This window comes from Musca domestica, unplaced genomic scaffold (assembly GCF_030504385.1).
Source record: "Musca domestica strain aabys unplaced genomic scaffold, Musca_domestica.polishedcontigs.V.1.1 27, whole genome shotgun sequence".
Taxonomy (NCBI): Eukaryota; Metazoa; Arthropoda; class Insecta; order Diptera; family Muscidae; genus Musca; species Musca domestica.
In genome coordinates this window covers 7,122,257-7,148,861 of record NW_026712286.1, presented here as the reverse complement: position 1 = coordinate 7,148,861, position 26,605 = coordinate 7,122,257, and the positions used below count along the sequence as shown (strand labels likewise).

General features: G+C 31.7%; 1 protein-coding gene across 2 annotated transcripts in view; it reads right to left on the bottom strand.

Moving 5' to 3' along the window:
* Positions 1-6,319: 6,319 nt before the first annotated feature.
* The window catches only part of LOC101898306 (uncharacterized), a 41,545-nt gene continuing 21,259 nt past the window's right edge, over positions 6,320-26,605 (bottom strand). The window contains exons 4-7 of one of the 2 annotated variants that reach the window (XM_011292693.3): positions 26,421-26,549; positions 17,837-18,196; positions 7,035-7,209; positions 6,324-6,623 (exon numbers count right to left, since the gene is read on the bottom strand). In XM_011292693.3, the coding sequence (XP_011290995.1) occupies positions 6,468-6,623; positions 7,035-7,209; positions 17,837-18,196; positions 26,421-26,549 (820 nt within the window). In that variant the 3' untranslated portion in view covers positions 6,324-6,467. Of the gene's footprint in view, positions 6,624-7,034; positions 7,210-17,836; positions 18,197-26,420; positions 26,550-26,605 lie in introns of both variants that reach the window. The other variant, XM_059124125.1, reaches the window with a different exon arrangement.

The window sequence follows — 26,605 nt, the reverse complement described above, 5'->3', positions numbered from 1 at the left end:
AATTGGGTGTTCGTATTGATTGTTTTAAACGAGACTGTATCTTTTATGTATACTGCGATTCCTCCACCTCTATTTATTCTATTCAAAAATATAGAATTGTAGCCGTTTATTTCATAAAATTTATTTTCGTCATCGCATATGTTGGTTTCTGTGAGAATTATCGCAGTTATTTTATTTATTATATTATTAGTCCTAGTTAGGAATTCTGTGAAATTTTTCCTAATAGACCGAATGTTCATGCATATTAAAGAGATGTTTTTCGTATTTAAGTGTTCTTCAAGTTCATTAAAGCTATTAAGAATTTTATTTGTAGAATTCATTTTATTTATTTTTTTTAATATATTTTAATTTGTTTTGATATTGTATCTTTTTTCGAAGAAAAAAAGTGTAAAAAATCGGCTTGTTTTATTGTTTTTATTAACTTTAAAAGAGTTCGAAAATGAGGAAGAAAAAAAAAACGGATTAGTATGGCGGGGTTTTATTGGGTTGATGTGATCATATCGATATCTGCTGAGCTGTTTATTATTATTTGTGATGAACTTTCATTCTTCCTTGCATAAATACGACCATTTTTCACCCACACAAACTTCCACCCATTTTCTTTAGCCTTTACTTTTGCCATCCATAGGACACGCCTATTGTCTCCGGTAAGTTCATCGTTTACAAAGATGTATTTGTATGTTGGGTTGTTGTTTGTGTCATCGAGTACATTTTCATCTAATCTATGGCTTTTTAGTTTATCCATTATCTCCTTTTTCTTTTTTGATGAAGAGAACTCAACTATCACCTTGTTTTTGTTTTTTATGCAGTATGCCTTTTCAATATGTTCCTCATTAATATTGACGCCAACAGAGGCAGCAATTTTTTTAACTACTGTCTCTGCATCCATTGTTACTGCAGTCGCACTGTTTATTTCAATATTTTTTTCTAACAGCTTTTGCTCCATTTGTTTCATCCTTATTTCCATTTCTTTAATTTGTTTACTTCTCTCCTCGTCTTTATTTTTGAGTTCAATGACCTGAGTGGTGATGTTTGTAAGTGTCTCATTTATTTTGTTTATGCTTACATCAAATTTCTCTGTCATGTAACTGTTAGACGCAGTCAGAGCATTCATATTGTTGATCATTTCTCTCACTGCCGTTTTAATCTCACTCATATCAGATCTAAGCTCACCATATTCTCTACTGTTCGAGTTGATGTTGTGGTTTGTAGGTGTTGTTGTTGCTTCTTCTCTGAATCTCTTTCTATTGCTATTGAGTGCATCATCAGCATCGCCGTTCACTTGGTCTTTCTGTTGTTGTGAACTGTTGTGTGGTTGTTGTGATGTTTCCTCAACGGCCATGGTATGTTGAGAAGATTGATACACTATCATATGATAGCTGTTGTTGCTTTTATGCCGTGGTTTGCAAACTTCACATTTCCACTCTTGTTTTTTTTGATTGCTCATTGTTTTATAACTAGCCTCAGAGAGGACAGAGCATGGTTGAAAATGGAATTTTCTGTCGCAGCTGCGACACCATACGTACGTCGAGGTAGTTATTGTTGTTTTGCATTTATAGCACTCGAGTTTTGATACGTGTTCCATTTTAATATGCAGAAAAAGCGAAGAAAAACTTAGAAAAATTGAAAAAACGACTTAATGCGCGAAAAAAATAATGCACGTCTGCTAACTTCAGAAGTTACAGCTGAACTGAAAGGACTAACAGGCCCTAACATTTGGATTTTTAGAGTAATATTTTTAATCGAATAATATTGAAGGACCTCCGTATATTATAGCCTTCCTCGAAACTGTTTTTTATATTATTATATTTTTCAGGGAACTTTAGTTTTTTATTCAAGGATACATAAACGTTGTATTGAAAGAATGGCTTTCAAGACCCTTGAGAGTTTTTTTCAAAGATAAATCTATTATCTTCCCAGGACTGGTGTCAGAGTTCTTACAAAGGACCACAAGCACCATGAAACGTTTTAAGAATTTTTTTCAGGGACCAAAATACCTGGATTGCTGTTGGTATTCTTCCCAAGAACCTGTAACCAAGAAACAAGAATTCCTTAAGGATATTTCTAACTTTTGATTGATTTTAAGAAATTTTCGAGACTTTTTCCTGTTTCTGATTTTATGAAATTTTTCAAGGGATATTCCCAGGAACTGGATTTAAAAAAAAATAAAAATTCGATTGTATTAAAAGTTCGTCAGGGGCTGAATTTTGGAGAGTTTTTACAAGAAAAAATCTTCCCAGATCTTCCCAGGACTGGTATTTCATAATACTTCTAGGACTGAATTTTTGAACTATTTTCAAAGGCTGAGTTCTTACAACTTTTTGCCAAGATCTATATTTTTCACAAATATTTTTATTATTTTGTTTAGGAAAATTGAAAGAACTTTCCAGAGACTGGAAAGAAATTTGCAGGACTTTCTTCTAATTGATTTATTTATATATTTATTTATTTTTGTTTTTTTTGGGATTTAGGTAAAAAAATCTTTCAAGGAATGAGGTTGAAATTTTTTATGGATCAGGCTTTTCACAAATCCCAATCCCGAAATCCCAATCTAAAATTTAAAAACTCCATATCACATGTAAAATAAGAAAATATTAAATAATTTTGAAAATAATATTCAAATACAATCTTAAAGTGTATATCTTGTCTTTTCTGTCTTCTTACAATTCTCGATTCACCAAAAAACTTTGTAATGTGATCTTGTCATGAGTAATCGTGACAAAAAAAAAATTCACATTCACATACATTTGAAAAGCACAATTAGGCCGTAACATGTGGCATATGACCACTAACAGCACTCATACGCCATACGTACTGTACAAATAAATAATTCCTTTATTTAAGTTTTTTCCTTTTCCCTCTGTTTTTTTTTCTATCCTGATATTGCTATTACTTGTCCATTTTTTTTCTCTCCAAATTTTCTTCTATTTATATAAATATTTTACAAAATATACTTTAATATAAATAACCATATAAAAAGGTGAATGTCTTCATTCATTGATCCTTTTATATCAATAATATTAATATTGCTTTAATTTGAAAATGAAATAAAAATTTTAAACATTTTAATGAGAAAATGTAAAAAAAATATTGAACAATAAGACATAAAATGAAAAAAAAAATATTAAATTATTTTAATATCATCAATTTATTTAAAGAAAATTTGAAAATGTTTTTTTTTTTTTATTTTGTAAATTATATTATTTACAATACTGTACAGAACAATATCTTATCATAATTTTGCAATATATATGTTTTATTACTTTCAATTTCTATATATATTTTTTTATAAATATATTTTCTCCTTATGAAATTGATCGTATCAAAAAATTGATAGGGGGAGGAGGAAGCAAAGCATAATTGTCTACGTTTTGTTTTCACAGTTTTTCCTGTTATCCTTTGCCTCACGTCATTGCTCAAAGGATTTTTTCACAAGATTCTCACTATCTTTAAGAGGTTTCCATTAATTATATACTAAGATACGAGTATAGATATATAAAAATTGGACATATGAAAAATGCATCTCTATTTTTTGAGGGGAGGATGGAAATGCTCGTTTAAAGGGAAAATCTAGTTTCTATCTTAAGCGTAAGGTAGACTAGGGGGAAATGAAATATTTAAATAACAATAATAATAAAAACAATAATAATAATAATAATAATAATAATAATAATAATAATAATAATAATAATAATAAATTCAAATATTTTCTATTTATTTAAAAAAAATTAAATATTCAAACCAAAACAAATATTATTAAATATAATAACAAGTTAAAAAGTATGAGTCGGTTTTTACCGATAAATGTATACCCTCAGCCATTGTCGGTTTCGTTAAATATATTTTGACTAGTGAAGATTTGTAAGTTTTGAAACTCTCCTTTTAAGGGAATATGTTTCGAGGACTTTAAGGCTTTTTGACGTGGACATTTAAAAAAAACATTTTTGTGAAATTTATGGAATTTGAAATTCTATTCAAGGATACAAAGGATTTCAAAAGTGGAGTTTTGAAGGATAGTTTTCAAGGACCTCCAGGTATTTTTACATGGATTTTTAAAGGAATAATTTTCAAGGATCTCCATGTATATTATGAACTTTAAAGGGATACATTTTTAAAGAAATTAAAAATGATAATTTTTAAAGACCTCCAGGAATTTTTCATGGATTTTAAAGGGAATATTGTTTAAAGACCTAAAGGATCTCAAACGTGGATTTTTAAAAGAATCATACCTCCAGGTATATTATGAATTTTAAGGGACTCTTTCTCAAGGACTTTAAGGCTTTTTCACGTGGTAATTGAAAAAAATATATTTTTTTTGTAAAATATATTTTTTTTAATTCTATTCAAGGATATAAAGGATCTCAGAAATGGATTTTTAAATAAATAATTTTCAAGGACCTCCAGGTATTTTTACATGGATTTTAAAGGAGTATTATTTAAAGACTTAAAGGAACTCAAACGTGGCTTTTCAAAAGGAAACACTTTCAAGGACCTCCAGGTATATTATGAACTTTTAAGGGACTATGTTTTAGGATTTTAAGGCTTTTTGACAAGGAAATTAAAAAAAATTGTGAAATATATGTTTTTTTTTAATTCTATTCAAGGATATAAAGGATCTGAAAAGTGGAGTTATAAAGAAATCATTTTCAAGGACCTTGAGGTATTTTTACATGGATTTTTAAAGGATCAAGGATCTCCTGCTATATTATGAATTTTTAAGGGATTAATTTTCAAGGACTTCCAGGTATTTTTACATGCATTTTTAAAGGAATATTATTTGAAGACCTAAAGAAACTTAAATGTGGATTTTCATAAAGAAAAAAATTTAAGGACCTCCAGGTATATCATTAACTCTTAAGGGAATATGCTGCGAGGTAATTTTAAAAAATATTTTTTTTGTGAAATTTATGAAGTCATGTCAATGTGGAAATACTTCAGATTTTGTCAATCGATATCTTTTTTTAAATTCCTTCCTCAGTCCAATTTCCATTTACCATGGATTTCTTAATGATTTTCTGAAGCACCTGTAGCCAAGGATCAAAAGCCAAAAAAACTTGATTTTTAAAGAGTTTTTTTTTTTTTTTGAAAATTAAAGTTTTTTCAGTGGTCTAGGAAAATTAAATATTTAAAGTACTCATTTCTGCAGGACCAACAGTCGGTGAAATCAGCTCCTTTGAGAGTTTTCCAAGAGTCTAAGAAAAATATTTATTTCAACCTCTGTAGCCCTATGACTGAGAGTATAAATACTTAAAAAAAAAATAGAATTTGTTAAATATATTTACAAACAACACAAAATTAAACAGTTATATACTTTTTTTAATTTTTATAATTTAGAAAAAGTTTTCTTAAAAAAATTCGCAAAAAAATCAAAATTTTGAAAATCAATAAATTTTGGCAAAGCCTGAAATTTTTATTTTTTTTCAATTTTATCTCAAATGGATTGTTGTTGTTGCTCTTGTTTTTTCCTATATATGTTTACTAAAATATGTATATTTTTAGTTTTGATAAAACTACAGAATTTCGTTATAATTTTTGTTGTTTTTAGTTTTTTTTTTTTTTAATTTTAATTTCTTATTGGTTTAAAATCAAACTTTGATTTCTAGCGGCCTTTGAAGGGCATTTTTGTGTGGTTTATTCCATAATGGTATCTACAGTTTACAGATAATCTACGTTTTTTTTTTGGGAGGGGGGGATATTTATTGCCATTTTCCTAATTGGCCTAATATGTTATGCAGGGGGAGGGAGGGGATATTTTTTGGGGAGGGGGTTGTGTAAAGGGGGTATTTTTGTCATATAAATATTTTTGTATTTTAGGGGTCTCTATGTAAAGCTTTGGTTTGGTATTAAAAATAAATGTTTTATAAATGTTTATATTTTTTCTATGTAAATATTGTTTATTATATGCTTTTAAATTTAAAAAATAATAGTTAAATATTTACAAAAATTTAAGGAAAAAATATTTTTTATTTTATGATTTCTCGAAATAATTGCAGTAGTTTATAAAAAAATAGTAAATTTCGCCTTTGTACCATGGCACGTATGAGTGTTGACAACACTCATAGGCCCCAGCTCACTCATTTTTGTTTCCGAAACTAAAAAAAGTGAATATTAAATAAATAAAAAAAAACCTCCAATTAAAGTCAATAATATTTTTAATCGATTATAATTTAATCACCTCTGCTATGTACAGAATAAATATTTACATCTGTTTATTGGCTAATTATAATTAAATTTATTCTAATTAAATTAACATCACAAATGTTCAACAGTGTGTGTTGTTATTATTTTTTTGGTTTAATTTTAATTCTCTCGTTAAATAAATAAAATTAAATTAATTTTATATAAATATTGTTTTTAGTTTTTGTTTTTTTCTTCTTCTTCTTTACAATTGCCAAAGAGTTCGATTGTTTTTTGTTGTTTACTATTTTTGTTTTTGTATTTTTTTTTTTTTTTTCTAATATGGGAATTTAATTATTTGTCATTTGATAGCGTGTCAAATCCAACAAATGCTCATAGAGATAGTCCTCGTGGGGCGTCAGGCCAATCATGATCCAACCACAAATCGCCCCAATACTGCGGGTCACGGACAGACTGCTCCATATTGAAACTATGCTGTTGGTTAACTGGAAACAAAAATGTAGAGGAAATAAATTAAATTATTTAAATTTCAATGATTACGAGTATGAGCCAGAGATGGGGAGTTGGTATTCAATGAAGTATTGAAATGGAAATTTTCACAATATCAACAAAAAAAAACAATTTTTTCAAAAAACAACTGGAGAAAACTGGAAATATGACAACAGCTGGGGCGTATGACTGTTGTCAACACTCATACTCCACTACTCCACTAATTTATTTTATTTAAACCTTTTCTTTTTCTCTTCCTCCTCTCCTCTCCTCTCTCTCTCTCCTCCTCTCTTCAACAATAAACGAATAATTGTCTCATTTTTTAACTTCCAACTCCAACTTTCATCTCTACTCCCCTTCCCTCATCTCTAATTGTTTTCCCTCCTTCCCCCCGCCCAAGCACTCACCATTTCCTCTTGCGTCAACGTCACATTCAGATTACTCGAAAAATATAGTCGCTCATCAATGTTATCGGAACAGATCGTCAGTATTATTGTCGCTATGTAAATCATGGCTATTATTAGCCATCGAAATGATATCAACTCCGAGGCATTCGATAGATTCCAACGGCAAATGTCCATTCTGCAAAAAAAGAAGAAGAGAAAAAATTGAGAATTAATTATTTTCAAACCATCAAAAATTCATACAAAATGTGTCAATTAATTAATTAATTTAAATAATAAGTGAATAACCAGATTGAGGTACATATAGGTATAGATTAGATATAGCCCAGCCACATCACAATAGAGGTAATATATGCTTGATATAGTCAAAGCAAGTCAAAATATACTTAAATAAACGAACATTGGCTGAATGTATATATCTGTAGGCAAAGCCGACTGATTTTACTTAATTTTTTTTCAATTAAAACTTATTTTTATTTTTTTTTTTTTTTTGCCATAGAAACATTCTACAAAGCCCTCACTGTAAGTGGGTGCTTCCTGGTATCTACATGACCCCCCCCCCCCCCTCTTCCTTAAACTCCTTCTCTTCACCATTTTATGTTTATAGTTTATTGATTGAATCGAATGACATTTGCATTTGCAGAGGTACTTGACATTTGTAAACAGGTTTTATTATCTGTGTGACCTTTCAACAAAGATCTCTGCTCATTTTCATTTCAATTATATTATAATTATATATATAAATACCCAATTATTTATATAATTTATTTTTAATTAAAAAAAAAAAAAAAACAAAGATAGGAATCAAATTTTTACTTGGGACAAAATTGAATTTTTTTTAATAATTGCAGGAGATTTTGAAAGTAGATCTAAAAATACAAGACACGTCAATCGGCGTTTTTAAAATTTGTAGCTAAAAGTAAGCAAAATAAACGGGGCAAGTTCCCCCCTCCACTCTACAAAACTTATGGAAATTTTCGAATTAAGATTCCTCGGAATAGGTTGATTGTAGGTATATAGTGTCTTTGACAATATTGCAGATTTTAATACGAGAAATATTGTGGTGAAACATTTTAACCCTCAAGTGAGTCAAGAAATGGGTCTTTTTTGTCCTTTTTTCATAATATGCCTGAAAACTCCCTTTAAACAGTATCATAGTAAGTCAATATATTCTACAAAATTATTTGCCATAAAATTCTACTAATAGGTCCTACAAGACATCAAAAGTCTAAATCTTAGCCAAAAGCCAGGAATTCGAATATACAGGGTAAGATAAAAAACTGCAACAATGTCAAACACCATAATTTTTACATTTTTTTTTTTAATTTTATTGATCGAAAGCAAAAAATTTCGGAAATATCATCAAAATTTAGAATAAGTTTAGATTTGTTCGAAAAACGGCCAATGAAATTGTCACACGCTGCCCGAATGTTGCTCTGCGGTATTTTGGTCCATTCCCGGTGAAGCGCTTGCTTGAGGTGATCGACACTTTGGTATTTTTTGGTGTCAACCATGCTTTCGAAAATACTCCAGACACAATAGTCCAACGGATTGGTATCCGGAGATTTTGGTGACCATTGTGCGCTGGAAATGAAGTGAGGAACCTCTTTTTCGTACGCGTGATGAGTGCAATGGTGCTGTTGGAGTGTCCAAGGAATGTCCAAGCTCTGCGGCCAAAATGTTTGCATGCCCAAGGCTTTAACACACCCTCCAGAATATTTTCGTGATAATATTCGGCACTTACCCCTATTAATCGACCGTGGCATCAGGGGTCGATTAATACGAGCAGGGAGCGACAATCGGCTGTTATAATGGTAACCATGGCCGGTGCTTGAGTTCTTTTTTTCTGGTGGCCAACCGAAGGTGCACATTTTCAGCTGACCTTTTTGGCAAGAAAACACGATCATTTTGTTTGTTCACAAACTGCTGGACAACGAAAGTTTTCTCATCGGAGAAAATCAAAACCAAATTCGGCAGATCACCACTTTCGGCCAAGCGAAGCAACTCTTTATCTCTTTTGAGTCTATTTTCTTTCTGTTGCGGTGTAAGTTCTTGCACTTTTTGGAATTTCAATGGCTTTACCTCGAGCTTATTTTTTCAATACTTGCCGAATGAAATATAGCGATATGTTCAGGTCACGAGCCATTTTTCGGCCACTGCGACGCGGGTTTCAAGTCGATCAAGTCCCTTTTTTACTTTTCGAACCTTTTCTGCTTATGTTGCTGTTTTCTTCTGTTTACTTCCTTTACGTCGGGATACGCTACCAGCAACGCTATCACGGTAACGAGCGATGGTACGAGACACAAAAGATTTATTCACATTAAAATGCTGGAGAGCTCTAACGATAGCCAGTTGGGGCTTTCCAGCCAAATAAAAAGAAATCACACTATCACGCCTGAATTCTATCACGAATAACTTTTTTTCTGGAAAATTTTCACCAAAATGCTTTTGTACGCTTGTAAACAATATATGCAGCTATCACTGGAATAATTTTAAAAGCTGTCGGACGAGTGGCTTAGAAATGACAGCAGTCTTTCATCTCATGTATAGTGAAATATGATGAGAAATATTTTCGTCCTTGACGTCATCCTTCTAAAATGATGCTTTAAAGGAGTATTTTGCGTAGATTCACAAAAAGTGCGTGTTTAAAATGATTTTACTGACGTTTAGGTAAGATTCAGACTCTTGACGTCTTCTAGGACCTATAGTAGAATTTTATGACAAAATATTTTAACTTGCTAGGACCCCGTTTAAACGGATTTTTCAACCATATTTCACAAAAAGGACCAAAAAGACCCATTTGTTGACTCGCATGAGGGTTAAAATATTCCACCAAAATATTTCTTATATTTTTAGCTGCAATATTGCCGAAGTCACTTTTCACCTAAAATGCACGGGGAATCTTAAATCGAAAATTCCAAAAAAGTGGCAGAGAGGGGAAATTCTACCCCTCTACTTCGGTTACTTTGCAATGTTAACTTTCTTCTTTTTTACCTAATCTTTCATAAGCTGCTGTATTTTTTCAGAAATTATTTTTTTAATTTTTTTTTATTTTTTTTTTTATTTTTTATTTTTTTTTTTTTTTTTTTTTTTTTTTTTTTTTTTTTTTTTGAAATATAAATTTTAGAAACGATTTCTCAAAGACCCCTGCAAGTCCTGCATTTGACATTTAATTTTGATCTCTGGCAACACTGGCTTGTCCCGACACATTTCAAAGGCAGGCCAAATGGATTTGACAATGGGACGAACCAACGTCATCACTTAGAGGATGAAATGCAGCAACAACAACAAAAAACAATAAATCCTATTTTATTTTCTGAGCAGATTACAATGTAAATGCCCACGGCATTTCACTTAAAAGCGTGTTACAACAACGGCAAAAAAGGCAAAAGCGACAAAAGGGCCAGCAGGCAAATGTCAAATTTCGTAGCTAACAAAAAAAAAATTATTTATAAAATATATATACATATATACGTATATAAGTGAATATATATAACCCCCAAAGCCATACAAAGGACAATAACAACAAAAAAAGTCCAAAACAATTTGGATTTTTTTGGACTCGGAATTTTGTGAGAGACAATGACACGAATGTTGCTGCTGATGATGTCGGTGAGGTTTTTGATGACGACAGCACATTTATGGCCCATTACAAAAGGGTATGGTAGACAGCCAGCCGGGCAGGCAAACAAGCAGTCAGTTAATCCCCTAGTCTCCTCTTTTGCCGCCACGAGATCCCATGCCCATAAAATAAAGTTCAAAATGTCAAATGTTATTCCGAAAGACATTTGAGATGCTAACTAACAAATCTAACTCAGTTCCATGGCTTGTCACCACCCAGACCCCCCTTCTCATACCCATACTCATTCTCCACAGAACTTTGAGCATGCACAAGACAAGATAAATTGTCACAGAACCCACTCGGTGCCAAGAATATGCAATGGGATTAGTAGAAGAGAAGAAGTGCCAGCAGCAGTCGACAAGAGAATGACGTCGAAATAATGTCAAAGTTTGTCTCCGAGCAGCCCACATATTCTTCTCATATTTTTTTTATTTGTGAGGAGAGCAGTCAACTTAAATGTTCGATGGCAAATCTCTAGATGTCAATAGCACCTACGCATATGCCGTGAAATTGATTTAAGTTTCTTTTATGGAATTTTCCAAAGGCAACATTAATTTTTAAGAAATTTATGAAATATTAGGCCTGAAGGTATGCAACATAATTTTATTCAAACATGCGCTATAAGAGGCGTAGATTTTTTAAAAATTATTTTTCCATAGCTACAACAGGCGTGGATTTTTTAAAAATTATTTTTCCATAGCTACAAGAGGCGTGGATTTTTTAAAAATTATTTTTCCACAGCTACAAGAGGCGTAGATTTTTTAAAAATCATTTTTTCATAGCTACAAGAGGCGTAGATTTTTTAAAAATCATTTTTTCATAGCTACAAGAGGCGTGAATTTTTTAAAAATTATTTTTCCATAGCTACAAGAGGCGTGGATTTTTTAAAAATTATTTTTCCATAGCTACAATAGGCGTGGATTTTTTAAAAATTATTTTTCCCTAGCTACAATAGGCGTGGATTTTTTAAAAATTATTTTTCCATGGCTCTTTGATAGGCGTGGATTTTTTAAAAATTATCTTTCCATGGCTCTTTGATAGGCGTGGATTTTTTAAAAATTATTTTTCCATGGCTCTTTGATAGGCGTGGATTTTTTAAAAATTATCTTTCCATGGCTCTTTGATAGGCGTGGATTTTTTAAAAATTATTTTTCCATGGCTCTTTGAAAAAAATTTAAAAAGATATTTTTCCAAGAAAGATTTTTGAAAAAATATTTTTCCTTGGCTCTTTGAAAAAAAATTTAAAAAGATATTTTTCCAAGAAAGATTTTTGAAAAAATATTTTTCCTTGGCTCTTTGAAAAAAAATTTAAAAAGATATTTTTCCAAGAAAGATTTTTGAAAAAATATTTTTCCATGGCTCTTTGAAAAAAAATTTAAAAAGATATTTTTCCAAGAAAGATTTTTGAAAAAATATTTTTCCAAGAGGGATTTTTTAAAAAATATTTTTCCAAGAAAATTTTTTATAAAGAATTGTTTTTGAAACAATTTTCCAAGAAAAATTTTTATGAAGAATTTTTTTTAAATATTTTTTCATATTTTTTTCATATTTTTCTAATAAAGATTTTTTTAAAGGATATAATAATTTTTCAACAGCTAACAATAGGCGTGGATTTTTTAAAAATAATTTTCCACAAAAGATATTTAAAAAAAAATATTTTTACAAAAAATATTTTTCCAAAAAAGATTTTTAAAAAAATATTTTTCCAAGAACATTTTTAATAAAGAAAATTTTTTTTTTAATATTTTTTCAAGAAAAATTTTTATAAAGACTTTTTTTAATATTTTTCCATCATTTTTTATTATTTTTCTAAGAATGATTTTGTTTAAGATTTTTTTTTGAAAAATTTTTCTAAAGGAGATTTTGTTAAAAAATATTTTTCTAAGAAAGATTTTTAAAGAATTTTTTTTTTTAAATATTTTTTTTAAAGGAGATTTTATTAAAAAAATTTTTTAAGAAAGATTTTTTAAAGAATTTTTTTTGTAATATTTTTCTAAAAAAGGTTTCTAAAAAAAATCAAAGAGGGATTTTTTAAATATTTCTCAAAGGAGATTTTTTTTAATTTTTTCCAAAGAAGATTTTTAAAAAAGAACATTTTTCCAAAGGTGATTTTTATTTAAATATTTTTCCAAAGACTTTTTTAAAAAATATTTTTAAGGGCATAAATTTTATTTATCATAAGATCCTGATTTTTCTTTTCTTTGTACCAGTTTTTATTTTACATGAGTAAGTAATTGATTTAATATTCGCATTGCATACTTTTAGCCATCAAATTTAAAAAGACATCATTCTCGTCTGAACAATTGTTATCCCCTAAAAGTATGCAATACTTCATTTCACTAAAATTATTCTTCACAGAATTTTGATTATAAAAATAAAACAACCTCGAGTTTGGCTTAACATTCCCTTCTCACTTTCTCTCCCACCACCACTTTCCCTCTAAGAAATTCAAACTAAAAGCATCAAAGAAACAATGTTGGTATTTCTGAATGAAATATAAATAAAAACGAAACACAAACAAGCGGCTAAATAAAAATATACAACTGTTGGTTTATTGTTTCGGCCCAATCTCCATAATTTTTCCCCCCAGCTCCCCTCACCTCTTCTCCCTCAAGTTGGTACTTGTTTTTTCTGTCTACCCACGCAGGTGTGTTAACATTTTATCTAATTTTAATTATACTAAAAGTATGCTACAGCAAATGTACTGTTTTTTTGTTGTTGTTGTCTTCAACATTGAATTGTCTGTCTCTTGAATTGCGAATTAGAATGGCAGCAAGAGAGAGAGAGAGAGGGAAAGGAAAGGAGGAGAGATTGAATGAAATACTCTTGGTTGCTGTTACTATAAAATGTTGCTGCTATGGTAATGACGCCCAACAGCCATTGCTTTTCATTTAGGTGTATGTGTGTGCCAGTGTTGGTGTGAGTGAGTGTGCGTGTAGTTTTATTCTAAATAAACATTTCAATGTCATCATGTTCGTTTGTTGTTTTTTGTTTAATTTTAAAGGGATTCGTATTATTGTTCTTGCTGCCTTTTTTCATTGTTTTTCCAATTGTAATTCATATTCGGGCAGGGCTAACATTGGACTGCACCTAAAAGTATGCTTTGGTAAATTTATGTGATTAAGGCAGGCCAAATTAAAAGTTATTTTTAAAAGTTGGTTTTAAATTTCGCGAGACTTTTTTATCAGGGACGTGGGGGACATTTTGGAAATTCATAGCTTCATTTTCATCTTTGGGAGAGGGTTGTAAATCACAGAGTATCCTTATCAAGGACTTCGTGGAACTTTAATTATCCTCGTAAGAAATATATAAATATATTATAATTCGAAGAACGACTTTTAAGGTCATACTGGGTTCAGCCTTCACTCTTATACGACCTAGAGGATCCCGCATTCGTAGTTATAAAACTTCGCCAATGCAGTATCTACTGTTAAAGGTCTTTGTAGGTACAGTCAATACTCACATACTTTACAAATTCTTTTCATATATTTTACAAATTCTTATATACTCTTATACGACATCGTGGACCACGATTATATTCTTTTACGGTCTCATGTACTAAATATAAAGTCTTATACAATTTCATTGATCAGGTATACAATCTAATACGATTTAGCGGATCCAGTTTACACTCTTATACGACTTCGTGAAAAAAGTATACAATGTTATTCGACTTCGTGAACCTGTTTTCAGTCCTATACGATTTCGTGGACGAATTATATACTCTTATACGAGTTTATAGAGCAATTAAAAACTCTTAGACGATGTTGTGTAACAATTTAACAATCTTATACGACTTCGTGGATCAAGCATGCACTCTTATACGACTATATAGTACAATTATGAACACTAATACGATTTCATAGACCAAATATGAACTCTTATACGATTTCGTAAAGCAAATATACAATGTTATACGACTTCTTATACGATTTCGTGGACCAATTATACACTCTTATACGAGTTTATAGAGCAATTAAAAACTCTTATACGATTTTGTGTAAAAATTTTACAATCTTATACGACTTCGTGTATCAAGCATGCACTCTTATACGACTTTATTGAGCAATTATGAACTCATATTAGATTTCTTGGACCATATATGAACTCTTATACGATTTCGTAAAGCAAGTATACAATGTTATACGACTTCTTGAACCAAGTTTGCGATCTTATACGATTTCGTGGACCAATTATGCACTCTTATACGAGTTTATAGAGCAATTAAAAACTCTTATACGATTTTGTGGAACAACTGTACAATCTTATACGACTTTGTGGATCAAGTGTGCACTTTTATACGACTTTGTTGAGCAATTATGAACTCTTATAAGATTCCATGGACCAAATATGAACTCTTATACGATATCGTATCGTATAAGTATACAATTTTATACGACTTCGTGAACCATGTTTTCAATTCTATACGATTTCGTGGACCAAATATACACTCTTATACAAGTTTATAGGGTAATTAAAAACTCTTATAAAATTTTGTGTAACAATTTTATAATCTTATACGACATCGTGCATCAAGTATGCACTCTTATACGACTTTATTGAGCAATTATAAACTCTTATATGCTTTTATGGAACAAATATGAACTCTTATACGATATCGTAGATCAAGTATACAATGTTATACGACTCCATTGACCAAGTATACACTCTAACACGACTAAATATGCATTCTTATACAATTTCGTGGTCCAAGTATACACTCTTATACGACTTCGTAAGCCTAGTATACACTCTTATACAACTTCGTGGGCCAAATATATACTGGCATTCGACTTCGTGGACCACGTTTACAGTCCTTTAGGATTTCATAAAAAAAGAACAGGCTGTTACACGATTTTATAGAGCAATTATAAACTCTTATACGATTTTGTGAAACAATTATACAATCGTATACGACTTCGTAAATAAAGTATATGCTCTTATACGACTTTACTGAGCAATTATGAACCCTTGTAAGATTTCATGGACCAAATGTGAACTCTTATACAATATCGTGGGCTAAGTATACCATGTTACACGACTTCCAATTATACACTCTTATACGACTTCGTGGGCCAAGTATAAACTCTTATACCACTTCGTTCACCAAGTTTCTACTGTAATTTGACTTCGTAATAAAGATATACACTTTTATACGACCTTATTTAGCTTGTATACACTCTTATACAGATTTGATAATTATGTGTACACTCTTATACAACATCTTGGATCCAGTATACATTCTTTTCCGATGTCATGGATCAATTATACGATCTTATATGACTTCATGGTCCCAGTGTACACTCTTATACTGCTTCGTGGTCCAAGTATACACTCTTATACAGCTTCGAAGCCAAGTTTACACTCTTATACGACTTCGTAGACTAAGTGTGAAACTTTATACAAACGTATTGGCCGAATATATACTCTTATAATAAGTATATACAATCATCTTCACTTCATAGCTTCAGTACGAACTTGTATACGATCTGGAGAATGAATCATAAACTCTTATACTACTTTGTGGATCTAGTATACAATCTTATTCTACTTCATGGATTCAGTAACAACTCTTATACAACTTGAAGAATCCAGAATAAACTCTAAACCTACTTCCAGGATTCCGTATTTACTTTAATGAGACTTTGTGAGTCCAATATAAACTCTTATACGACTTAATTGTTCCCGAAAAAAAACTCTTATACTACTTTCTGAGTCTTGGAAAACCTTCCTGAAGTTTCTAATCTAATATTTTCCATAAAAAAAAGCAAAAAATTTTAGGCTCTCGAAGTATTTGTTTAAAAACTCGGCCTGAAAATATGCACCACAAAAATATAAACAACATAGTGCATATTTTTAGGCGCTGTACTTTATTAAACTAGTAAATGTTAAGTATTTACAGCTCTTTAGAGAAGGCTTTCAAAGAAAGTGTTTCTGCAAAGAAAGAGGTCCTGAATATCTTCCATCCAAGGTATATCTTAAGAAGGGGTTCTGTCCTTGGAGACCTTCAAAGGGATTGCAGCGATGTCTCCTATTCACACATAATTTTATAAAAATTTCTTAACCATACCGTACATAAAAGATTATTCGAAAAAATCTCCATTTACAGTCCTTCAAACATATTTCTTTAAAAATTTACCTAAAAGTATGCTCCATGTAATTCAAATATGAAATGCAAATATGGGTACATACTTTTAGATGCTGAATTTTATTTTATTTTTTTTTTTCAGAACTAACTATTCAAGGAAATTGCTTGAGCTCAGGTAATATTATTTGTAAATATGTTGCCTGTTTTAAGGCTGAACTTATAGACGACAGAGCAGTCCTTACAAATAATTTGTTATCGATTTTTTGCCTCAACTAATCTATGAGTAAGGGCTGTGAGATATTTCTAAAATATTATTGTTACAATTTCACTATAACTATACCTTCAGAAATATTCCACAAAAATTCGCCCAAAAGTAGGCACCATATAATTTTAATATGAAATGTCAGTGCATATTTTTAGGTGTTTGTTTCTGCAAAATTTCTAAAAATCTAAGGTAGATATTTGAGGAAATTAACAGACGTCGTTTCAGTATATTGTTGCCTAATTTGGGGATATAACTTAAGAATCTCGCCTAGAATTATGCACCATTTAATTTATGCAGAAAAATTCATAGCATACTTTTTGGCGCTTAATTCTATAAAATTACAAAATTCTAGGTTAGCTTTAAATTGGAAGTAAACGACGTCATGACAGACCTTAAAAATAATTTGTTGCCTATTTTTGGGCTGAACAAATTTATGATTTATTTATTTCTTTTTTTTCGGTTTTTCCTTTTTTCAAACTCCTCCACTTCCTTTGACAAGCTGTTGTAATTCGGTTTAATTCCCCCTAATCACGTGAAAATATATTTTCTGTTGTTTTTCACCTGACCTCTTTAGCTTTAGCGGTAATTTCCATTATCCAATCAAAAGACCATAAGTGTTTGGTGTGAAAATTATTTCTAAATTATTCTGAGAGGTCAATGGGTTTCAAAAAAAAAAAAAAAAACGGTGGCGTGTTGTGGTGAAATTTAGAAAAAACTCCTTGAAAACACAAATTATAACACAGATAACTTTTGAAGGTAGACACGCTAAGGTCAGTGCGAGCAGAGGTCACAGTGGTGGCCTTTACAACGTCATTTAATTTCCGACTTACCTATCCAGCACCGAGACCATACACACAATGGCCAGACAGTAGAAGGTGTTGATGTAGAAATTGGCAAAGGATGCATACTCGGTTCGGACCAGACTTGTGCTCGAGCCCCCGGGTACCGGTGTGGAACTCTCCATGTCCTCCATTGTTGAAGCCGTTGTGGCCTCCTCCATTTGTGTGGCATAGGATGAGGTCTCGCCCGCAAGACTCAAAACCTTGGACCATTCCATGGGATGGGTGCTCAGCACGAATAGCAGATGGGCCAAAGCTAGACCAGCTAGCAGGCCATGACAAATATTCGAGAGTAGCAGCCAAATGCGTTGGGTCAAGCAGGCCAATTGTATGTTGCTGGTGATTTCGTTACTAAAAGAAGGAGAGGAAGGGAGGATGATAAAATTAATATTAGAATTAAAAACAATCAACATAAAAATATATTTTATTTCGAGCATAACCTCAATTTATAATGGCCTTGTTGGGCCCTGCTAGTTTCCTTCCACAAAATCCCTTTTTATTAACTTTCTAAAAATAGACACCTCCACAACAACAACAAATGTCTGCATGCTTTTCTGTTCTTGGCTTTCTGGGAATAACAAGCGTCACGTCTAACCATTAATAAAGTTCGAGCCTAAAAATAGCAACATCATTTTATGGCATTTCTTCCATTCTCGCCATCATTCCTTTGAATTGCCAAAAAACCAAAAAAAAAAAAAACGAAAATGGCTGGCAAAAACCTTATTAAGACCGGGCACTGGCATTAGCCAGGGCACACGCAGCCTAGGCTACTCCCTACCAGCTCTGCGCCTCTCAACTCTGCCAAACAACAAACGACCTTCACAGGGTATGTGGCTACATTGTTGTTGTTGTTGTTGTTGTTGTTGTTTTGTGTGTGTGTGTGTGTGGGAGTGTAGCTCCAATGACGTCCTTTTTCGCATCGTCACCAATCAGCACCACCACCACCACCACCATCACCATCCTTGGGGGATTTTCTTATTTTCCTAAGACTGTTAGGCATATGTTTTGCAGGAAACTTTTCTTTTGTTTGTTTCTCTCCCGCTCAGAAGAAAATTAAACATTAGCTGCCTTGTCTAAGGCCCAAGGGACAATTTCCAAATCCCTGAGAAATGTGGGGAAGGAAATTTAATTTGATTTTAAATTAGAACTATTTTTTGTAACTCACAACCCTTTATATGAGCTGCAATCATAAACAACCGATAAAATGTGGCATATTTTTAGGCCCACATAAATTGGGAGTAGATTAAAGCATACTTTAGGGATGGTAATTTATTTTTTTGAGGAGCTTTTCGTACATACTCGAATGGAATTGTTAAATAAATATTTGGGGATATTGAAAAGAAATTTCATTTTTTTTTTTTTTTTTTTTGAAGATAAATTAGATTTAAAAAAAAATAAACAAAGAACAAATATTTAGGGCCTCCAAAAAAATATTTTTTAAGAATTAAAGTCTGTTACGTCTCAATAAAAATAAAAAAATAAATTTAAAAAATCCATTAGGGATGTTGATTTATTTTTTGAGGAGCTTTTCTTGAATAAATGAACTGAATTGTGAAATAAATATTTGGGGATATTTAAAACAAATTTCAATTTCTTTTAGAAAATATATTAGATTAAAAAAAAAAAAATTAAACAAAGAACAAATATTTAGGGCCTCCAAAAAAATAATTTTTAAGAATTAAAGTCTGTTTCATCTCCAAAAAAAAAAAAATTAAAAAATCCATGAGTTTTTCGATCATACAACAAGTTACTGATACGAGTTTGGGGAAAAATGTATAGCCTCAATAAAAATTCGTTTATTTCAATATATTTTGATTTGCGTTATGAATATTCAAAATATTGACCCTTTAGGGGGAATCCCTTCCTACAAGGAGTTTCGTATCTGACATAAGTCTTATTTCAATATTACATCAGGCCAGACCTCAATATCAAATTTCGGAATTCCAGCTCCATCCCTTCACCGAATACCAAATTTAGTACCATTTAATACTTTTAGTACAATTATAGTACACAACCTCCATATCTCAATTCCAGATACCAATAGGGAGCTCAATATCAAATTTCGTAATTCCAGCTCCATCCCTTCACCCAATACCAAATTTAGTACCATTTAGTACTCTATGTACAATTAGAGTACACAGTTTCCAAACAATCTCCATATCCTAAACATAGACACCAACAGTAATATCTATATTAAATTATGGCTTTCTGCTATATTCCTTTACCCAATATCAAATTTAGTACCGTTTAGTACTTTTCGTACAAAAAAAATACACAATTCCGAAACCACCTCCATATCTTATTTCCAGAAATTTGACATCAATGTCAAATTTGAAATTCCCGCCCTATCCCATCACTCAATACAAAGTTTAGTACCATTTAGTACTTTTCGTACAATTATAGTGCACATTTCCAAAACCACCTCCATATTTCAATTCCAGACACCAACAGATCCCTCAATATTAAAATTCGAAATTCCAGCTCTATTCCTTTAGCCAAAACCAAATTTAGTACTCTTTAGTACAATAATGGTACACATTTCCAAAACCATCTCCATATCTCAATTCCAGATACTAACAGAGATCTCAATACTAAATTTGGAGATTACAGCCCCATTCCTTCACCCAATACCGAAATTAGTACCATTTAGTACTTTTCGTACAACTATAGTACATTTATCTGAAACCAACTCCTTCTCTCACATTTCCAAAAATCACCTCCATATTTCAATTCCAGATACCAACAGATCCCTCAATATTAAAATTCGATATTTCAGCTCTATCCCTTCAGCCAAAACCAAAATTAGTACTACTTAGTACAATTTTAGTACACATTTCTAAAACCATCTTCATATTTTATTTTCAGATTCCAAAAGAGAGCTCAATATCAAATTTCGAATTTCCAGCTCCATCCCTTCACCCAATACCTAATTTAGTACCATTTAGTATTTTTCGTACAATTATAGTACATTTCTCTGAAACCACCTCCTTCCCTCACATTTCCAAAAACCACCTCCATATTTCAATTCCAGACACCAACAGATCCCTTAATATTAAAATTCGAAATTCCAGCTCTATCCCTTCAGCCAAAACCAAATTTAGTACTCTTTAGTACAATAATGGTACACATTTCCAAAACCACCACCATATCTCAATTCCAGATACTAACAGAGATCTCAATATTAAATTTGGGAATTACAGCCTTATTCCTTCACCCAATACCGAAATTAGTACCATTTAGTACTTTTCGTACAATTATAGTACATTTATCTGAAACCAACTCCTTCCCTCACATTTCCAAAAACCACCTCCATATTTCAATTCCAGACACCAACAGATCCCTCAATATTAAAATTCGAAATTCCAGCTCCATCCCTTCAAAGTCAAAACCAAAATTAGTACTATTTAGTACAATTTTAGTACACATTTCTAAAATCATTTTCATATCTAATTTTCAGATTCCAAAAGAGAGCTTAATAACAAATTTCAGGATTTCAGCTCTATTCCTTCGCTCAATACCAAATTTAGTATCATTTAGTACTTTTCGTACAATTCTAGTACATTTATCTAAAACCACCACCTTTCCTCAACTGCAGACACCTACAATGGCATTCCTACAAATTTCATGATTCCAGCCCCATTCCTACATCAAAATTTAGTACCGTTTAGTATACATTTCCAAAAAACAATCCCATATCTCATTTTCAGACACCAACACAGAGTTCAATATCAAATTTCGAAATTCCAGCTCTATCCCTTCACTTAATACAAAACTTAGTACCATTTAGTACTTTTCGTACAATTATGGTACAAATTTCTGAAACTACCTTTTTCTCTTAACTACAGACACCAACAATGATATCCATATCAAATTTCAGACCTATTGCTTGGCCCAACACCAGATTTAGTACAATTTAGTACTTTTTGTACAATTATGGTACACATTTCCAAAACCACCTCTATATATCAATTCCAGATACCAACAGAGAGCTCAATAACAAATTTGAGGATTCCAGACTTATCCCTTCACCCAATACCATATATAGTACCACTCATTACTTTTCCTACAAATATAGTACACTTTTCCGAAAACACCTCCATATGTCCCCACAAGAACAGAGGCCTTGATACCTTGATTCCGAAATCTCCTCCATATGACCAGGCTACACAAGAACAGAGGCCTTGATACCAAATTTCATATTTCAAACAGTATCTGTTCATCAAATACCAATTTGGACCAAATATAGTACTATCTAGTACTTTTCATGAACATGTAGTACACATTTCCAAAATTACCAATTTATCGCAAACCTACTACACCAACAGAGACCCCAATACAGAATTTTAAAATTCCAGCTTAATCTGTTCACCCTCAACTAAATTGTTCCAAATTTTTAGTACCATTTAGTACAGTTGGCACACTTAGAACATATCCGAAAACCACTTTCATATATCCCACTTACTTACCAATACCAAACTTCAAATTTTTTGCCCTATAAATGCAAATGGTACCATTTCGGAAGCTTAGTACCATTTTATAACTTTTTGTAAACTTAAAGTTCAAGTTTCCTAAAAAATCTCTTAAATACATCTCTCCTACACTCCATCAGTGACTTTCATACGCAATTTCAGATTTCTAGCTAATTCCGTTGGTCCACTACAAAATATTAAATTTTTAGTAAATTTAAACACTTTTTGTACCCTTTTAGGTACAAAACCCCAACCTTATCATATCCTCAGGCAATGTTTCAAGATTCTACCTTCGGCCGTTTCGTCTGGGCGCTGATTCACAGTCAGTCAGTTATTTCATCTAGTACTGATAAAAATATTGAGATGTGCAAATTTTTTAAGAAAATCCAATATTTATTTCCAGTTTTTTGAGAAAATTTCAAAATGTTAACCTTTTAAGGGGGGAGTTGCGAGAGGGAGTTAACCACTGGATTCCATATTCACATCAGATAGAGATATATTTAAATATTTTTGCTCAATAAAGAAGGACAGACAGACAAAGGTTCGGACCCCTAGATCGACTCCAAATGCCCTGAAACGGATTTTATCCAAAGAGAGTTCAAAAATGTTACTTCGTTGAGGCACGTTCAAATTAAAAAAAAATGAATAATAAATTTTTTTTTAATTATTTTTTAGGATTTAAAAAAAAATAAAAATAAAAAAATAGAGATAGATTTGAAAAAATATTTTTTTTTTTTTCAAAAATATATTTTTAAAAACCGAGACTGAAAATCCTTTCTCCCCATTGTCCTTTTACTTTTTATATATATTTCCATCCAAGTTATTGCAGAAATTATTCCTGAAAGACATTCTGAAAGTCATTTTCATTTTTTTTCAATTCTCTACAAACGACAACAACATCATCATTTAATCTCAATTTGTTATTATTGTTTTTTTTTTCTTTTGGAGTAACAAAAAACCAAGATTTTTCCCAACATCCTTTCAAAGTGCAATTCCACTTAACGAAACAAAAAAATGCAAGAATCCTTGCAGTTAAAAATATGTTCGAAAAAAAAAATTGTAACAGTATGTGGCTGATGCAGTTTTTTAAGCCTGTAGTCCCCGAACCCCCTTCCCCCCTCTCCGAGATTTTATATATCTATACACATATATCGTTTTGAAAAGTTATGGTTGTTGTGTTGCAGGTGTTGCATTTTAATGCAATTTTGAAGAAGAAGGCAGCAGCTGAGTTGTATGAAAGGATTTTAAGAAAGAATAAGGGGTTTGGGAGGGTGTTGGAAAAAAGGGATAAGGAAAAACAACAGATTTTTGAAAAACTTTGATAGAGAAAAGAAGCAGGGGAGGGCGAGGGGTTTAAAGGGAGGGACGAGGGGTTATAATTATAACGGATTTTTGAGTGTAAAACCGTATTCAGGAGTCATGCTTTAAAAAATTTCTCACTTCTCGAAGAAGTCGAGGAGATTTTGGGAGCCTTGGTGGAAGATTGGTCACCAAAGGTGCAACAGCCAATCGGAGGAGTGTAAATTTATAGAGGTGATAGCATTTGGTTAGTAAATCAAAATCCCAAAAGAGTTTTGGGTTCCCAGGCCAAACTTTTTTAAGGCCCATTTTTTATAACCTTAACCATACACAGAGGATGATCTAAACTTCACAAAATTTAAGCTTTAGCTTTTAAATTTAATAAAGGCCTATGGGTTACATGGGGAATCATTTAAACAAAATATGGATTATGTCGATCCACGTTTTTCCACGTAGCCCCATATATAAGAGTATATCCCTATTTCAAGTATTCTTCTACCCTCCACCTTGAAAAGGTGTCATTCCGTGTGTAACATCCCTAAATTTTCGTCGTAGACCCCAGAAAGTATGTATATTCATGATCGGCATGAAATTCTAAGTCAATTTAACGATGTCCGTCTGTCTGCCCATCTGCCTGTCTCTTGAAATCACGATACAGCCCATATTCTTTGACGTAGACCTTCAAAATTTGACAGAACAATTTGTATTGTGTCTATAATGGTTGATATTGAAAATGAGATACATCGGTCCACGTTATCGTATGGCTCCCATATAACGATGCCTACCGATATTCGGTATTTTGATGATTTTTGCCACATTTTTTCGGATTTTACCAAAAATTGGTATTTATAGGTCATAAAGGGTTCTAGCTCCGGTGGCGAAAAATTGTATGCGTAGGTCCACGTTGTCGTATAGCCTCCACGGTACCTCCCGTTATTCGGTATTTTGATGATCTTTGCCACATTTTCTTCACGGATTTGTCTAACATTTGGTATTTGAGGGTCATAATGGGTTCTAGCTCCGGTGGCGAAACGTTAAGGTCCACGTTTTCGTATAGCCCCCATGTAACGATACCTCCCGATATTAGGTATTTTGATAATTTCCGCTACATTTTCAACGGATTTATCTGAAAATTGGTATTTTAAGGTCATAATGGGTTCTAGCTCCTGTTGCGGAACATAGTATATATAGGTCCACGTTTTCCTATAGTGCACATATAACGATTCCCAAGGTATTTTCATGATTTTTATCACAGTTGTCAACGGATTGGTATTTGTAGGTCATGGCGGAACATATTACGGTCCACGATTTCGTATAGCTCCATATTTTATACCCTAACCCTAAGGGTACAAATTTTTTAATTTAAAAAAAAATTCAAAATTATTCAAAAAAAAAATAAATAAATAAATTCTAATATGGAGGTTTGGGTATTATTTTAAATAAATTTCAAAATTTCCAAAAAAAAAATAATTTTTTTCAAAAAAAAATCTTTATTGTTTTAAAAAAAATTAAATTTTTCAAAAAAAGTCTTAAATTTTTAAAAAAATTACATTTAAAAAAAATTAATTAAAAAAAATTAAATTTAAAAAGAAAAAAAATTGAAAAAATTTCAATTTTTTTTTTTAATTTTAAAAATTTCAATATATTTGCTACATATATATAAATAGGATCTTCAAAAAATATGTAAAAAAACTCCAGGTCTCATTTGCTGCTGCAAAAAAAATATTTAAAAAATCGACATGAATTTTCTGCTAATTAAGATTCTTGATCATTTCGAATCTTTAATTTTTTTCGTTTTTTCAAAAAAGTTAATTTTTGAAAAATAGTAAAAAAATATTAAAGCCAATTTGAAACGAAAGTTAAAGAAATTTTACAGGACTATCTCTAAAATTGTGATTTTTAGAAGCTTCATTTGAAAAGAATTTTTTTAAATAGAAGACTTTTGAAATTCTTATTAAGACCTTATAACGACTGAATATAACCTATAGATAAAATACCCTCCATATTCCATCTTTATATCCTCAAAGTCCCATAAAAATCCCATATTCCTTTGCCCTTTACTGAGAGCAAGAAAAAAAAACAAAACAAACACTCCAAGTCCTTCTAACTTCACACAGCAATTCTCATAGAAGAGCCAATGAACAAAGCCAGCACTTCTTTGAAAACCACATTCTTTACTTAGCACATAGAAAAAAACAACAAAACAATAAGAAATGCGTAAGTTCAACAATAGCAAAAAAACACAACCTACCAACACACACACACCCACACCAACACTCATGCACACAAATACTACGTGGAAGCAAATAGCAAAGACTGAATGTCATGACATTTAAATGGTGGAAACACTTAAAGGCCAAAACAACTAAGCCAGCAGCTATGTGGAGAAGCAACAAAATAAATGCTAAATGCAAAGTAGTGGGAGTTGCAAACAAAAAACCCAGTGGCACCTACACCATGAAGTGGTGCAAGTACTACCTCACAAGCAACAACAAGTAAATCGAAGACAGAAAAAAAACGGAGAAACCCCCATTCTCATATTCTTACTCACCAAAAACTACAACATCTTACTCTCTTCCTTCTCTCTTACTCAATCATAACAGAAAATATTATTCCTAAAATAAATCGCTCTCTCTCTCTCTCTCTCTTCTCTTACAACAGTTTCCAAACTCTTTGCCATTGTCAAGACTTTATGTCTTCTTTTCTATTTTAAGGACATGCTCTCTCATTATTCTTTCTCCCTAACCTCTCCCCCTCCCCTTTTCACCTTCCCCTCCTCCTATTTATTATTTTTTTGAAATACTCACCCATAGTATTCACCATCGAGCAGGCAGCGAGTATCACCATAACTACCACTTGGGCGTAGATTATAGCCGGCATTGACACCAACACCACTGCCGCCGCTGCCGTCTCCACCACCGCCACCAGTATCACCACTGGGTTTTTAAAAATAAACAAACAAAAAAAAGCGAAAAAAAATTAAAACAAATAT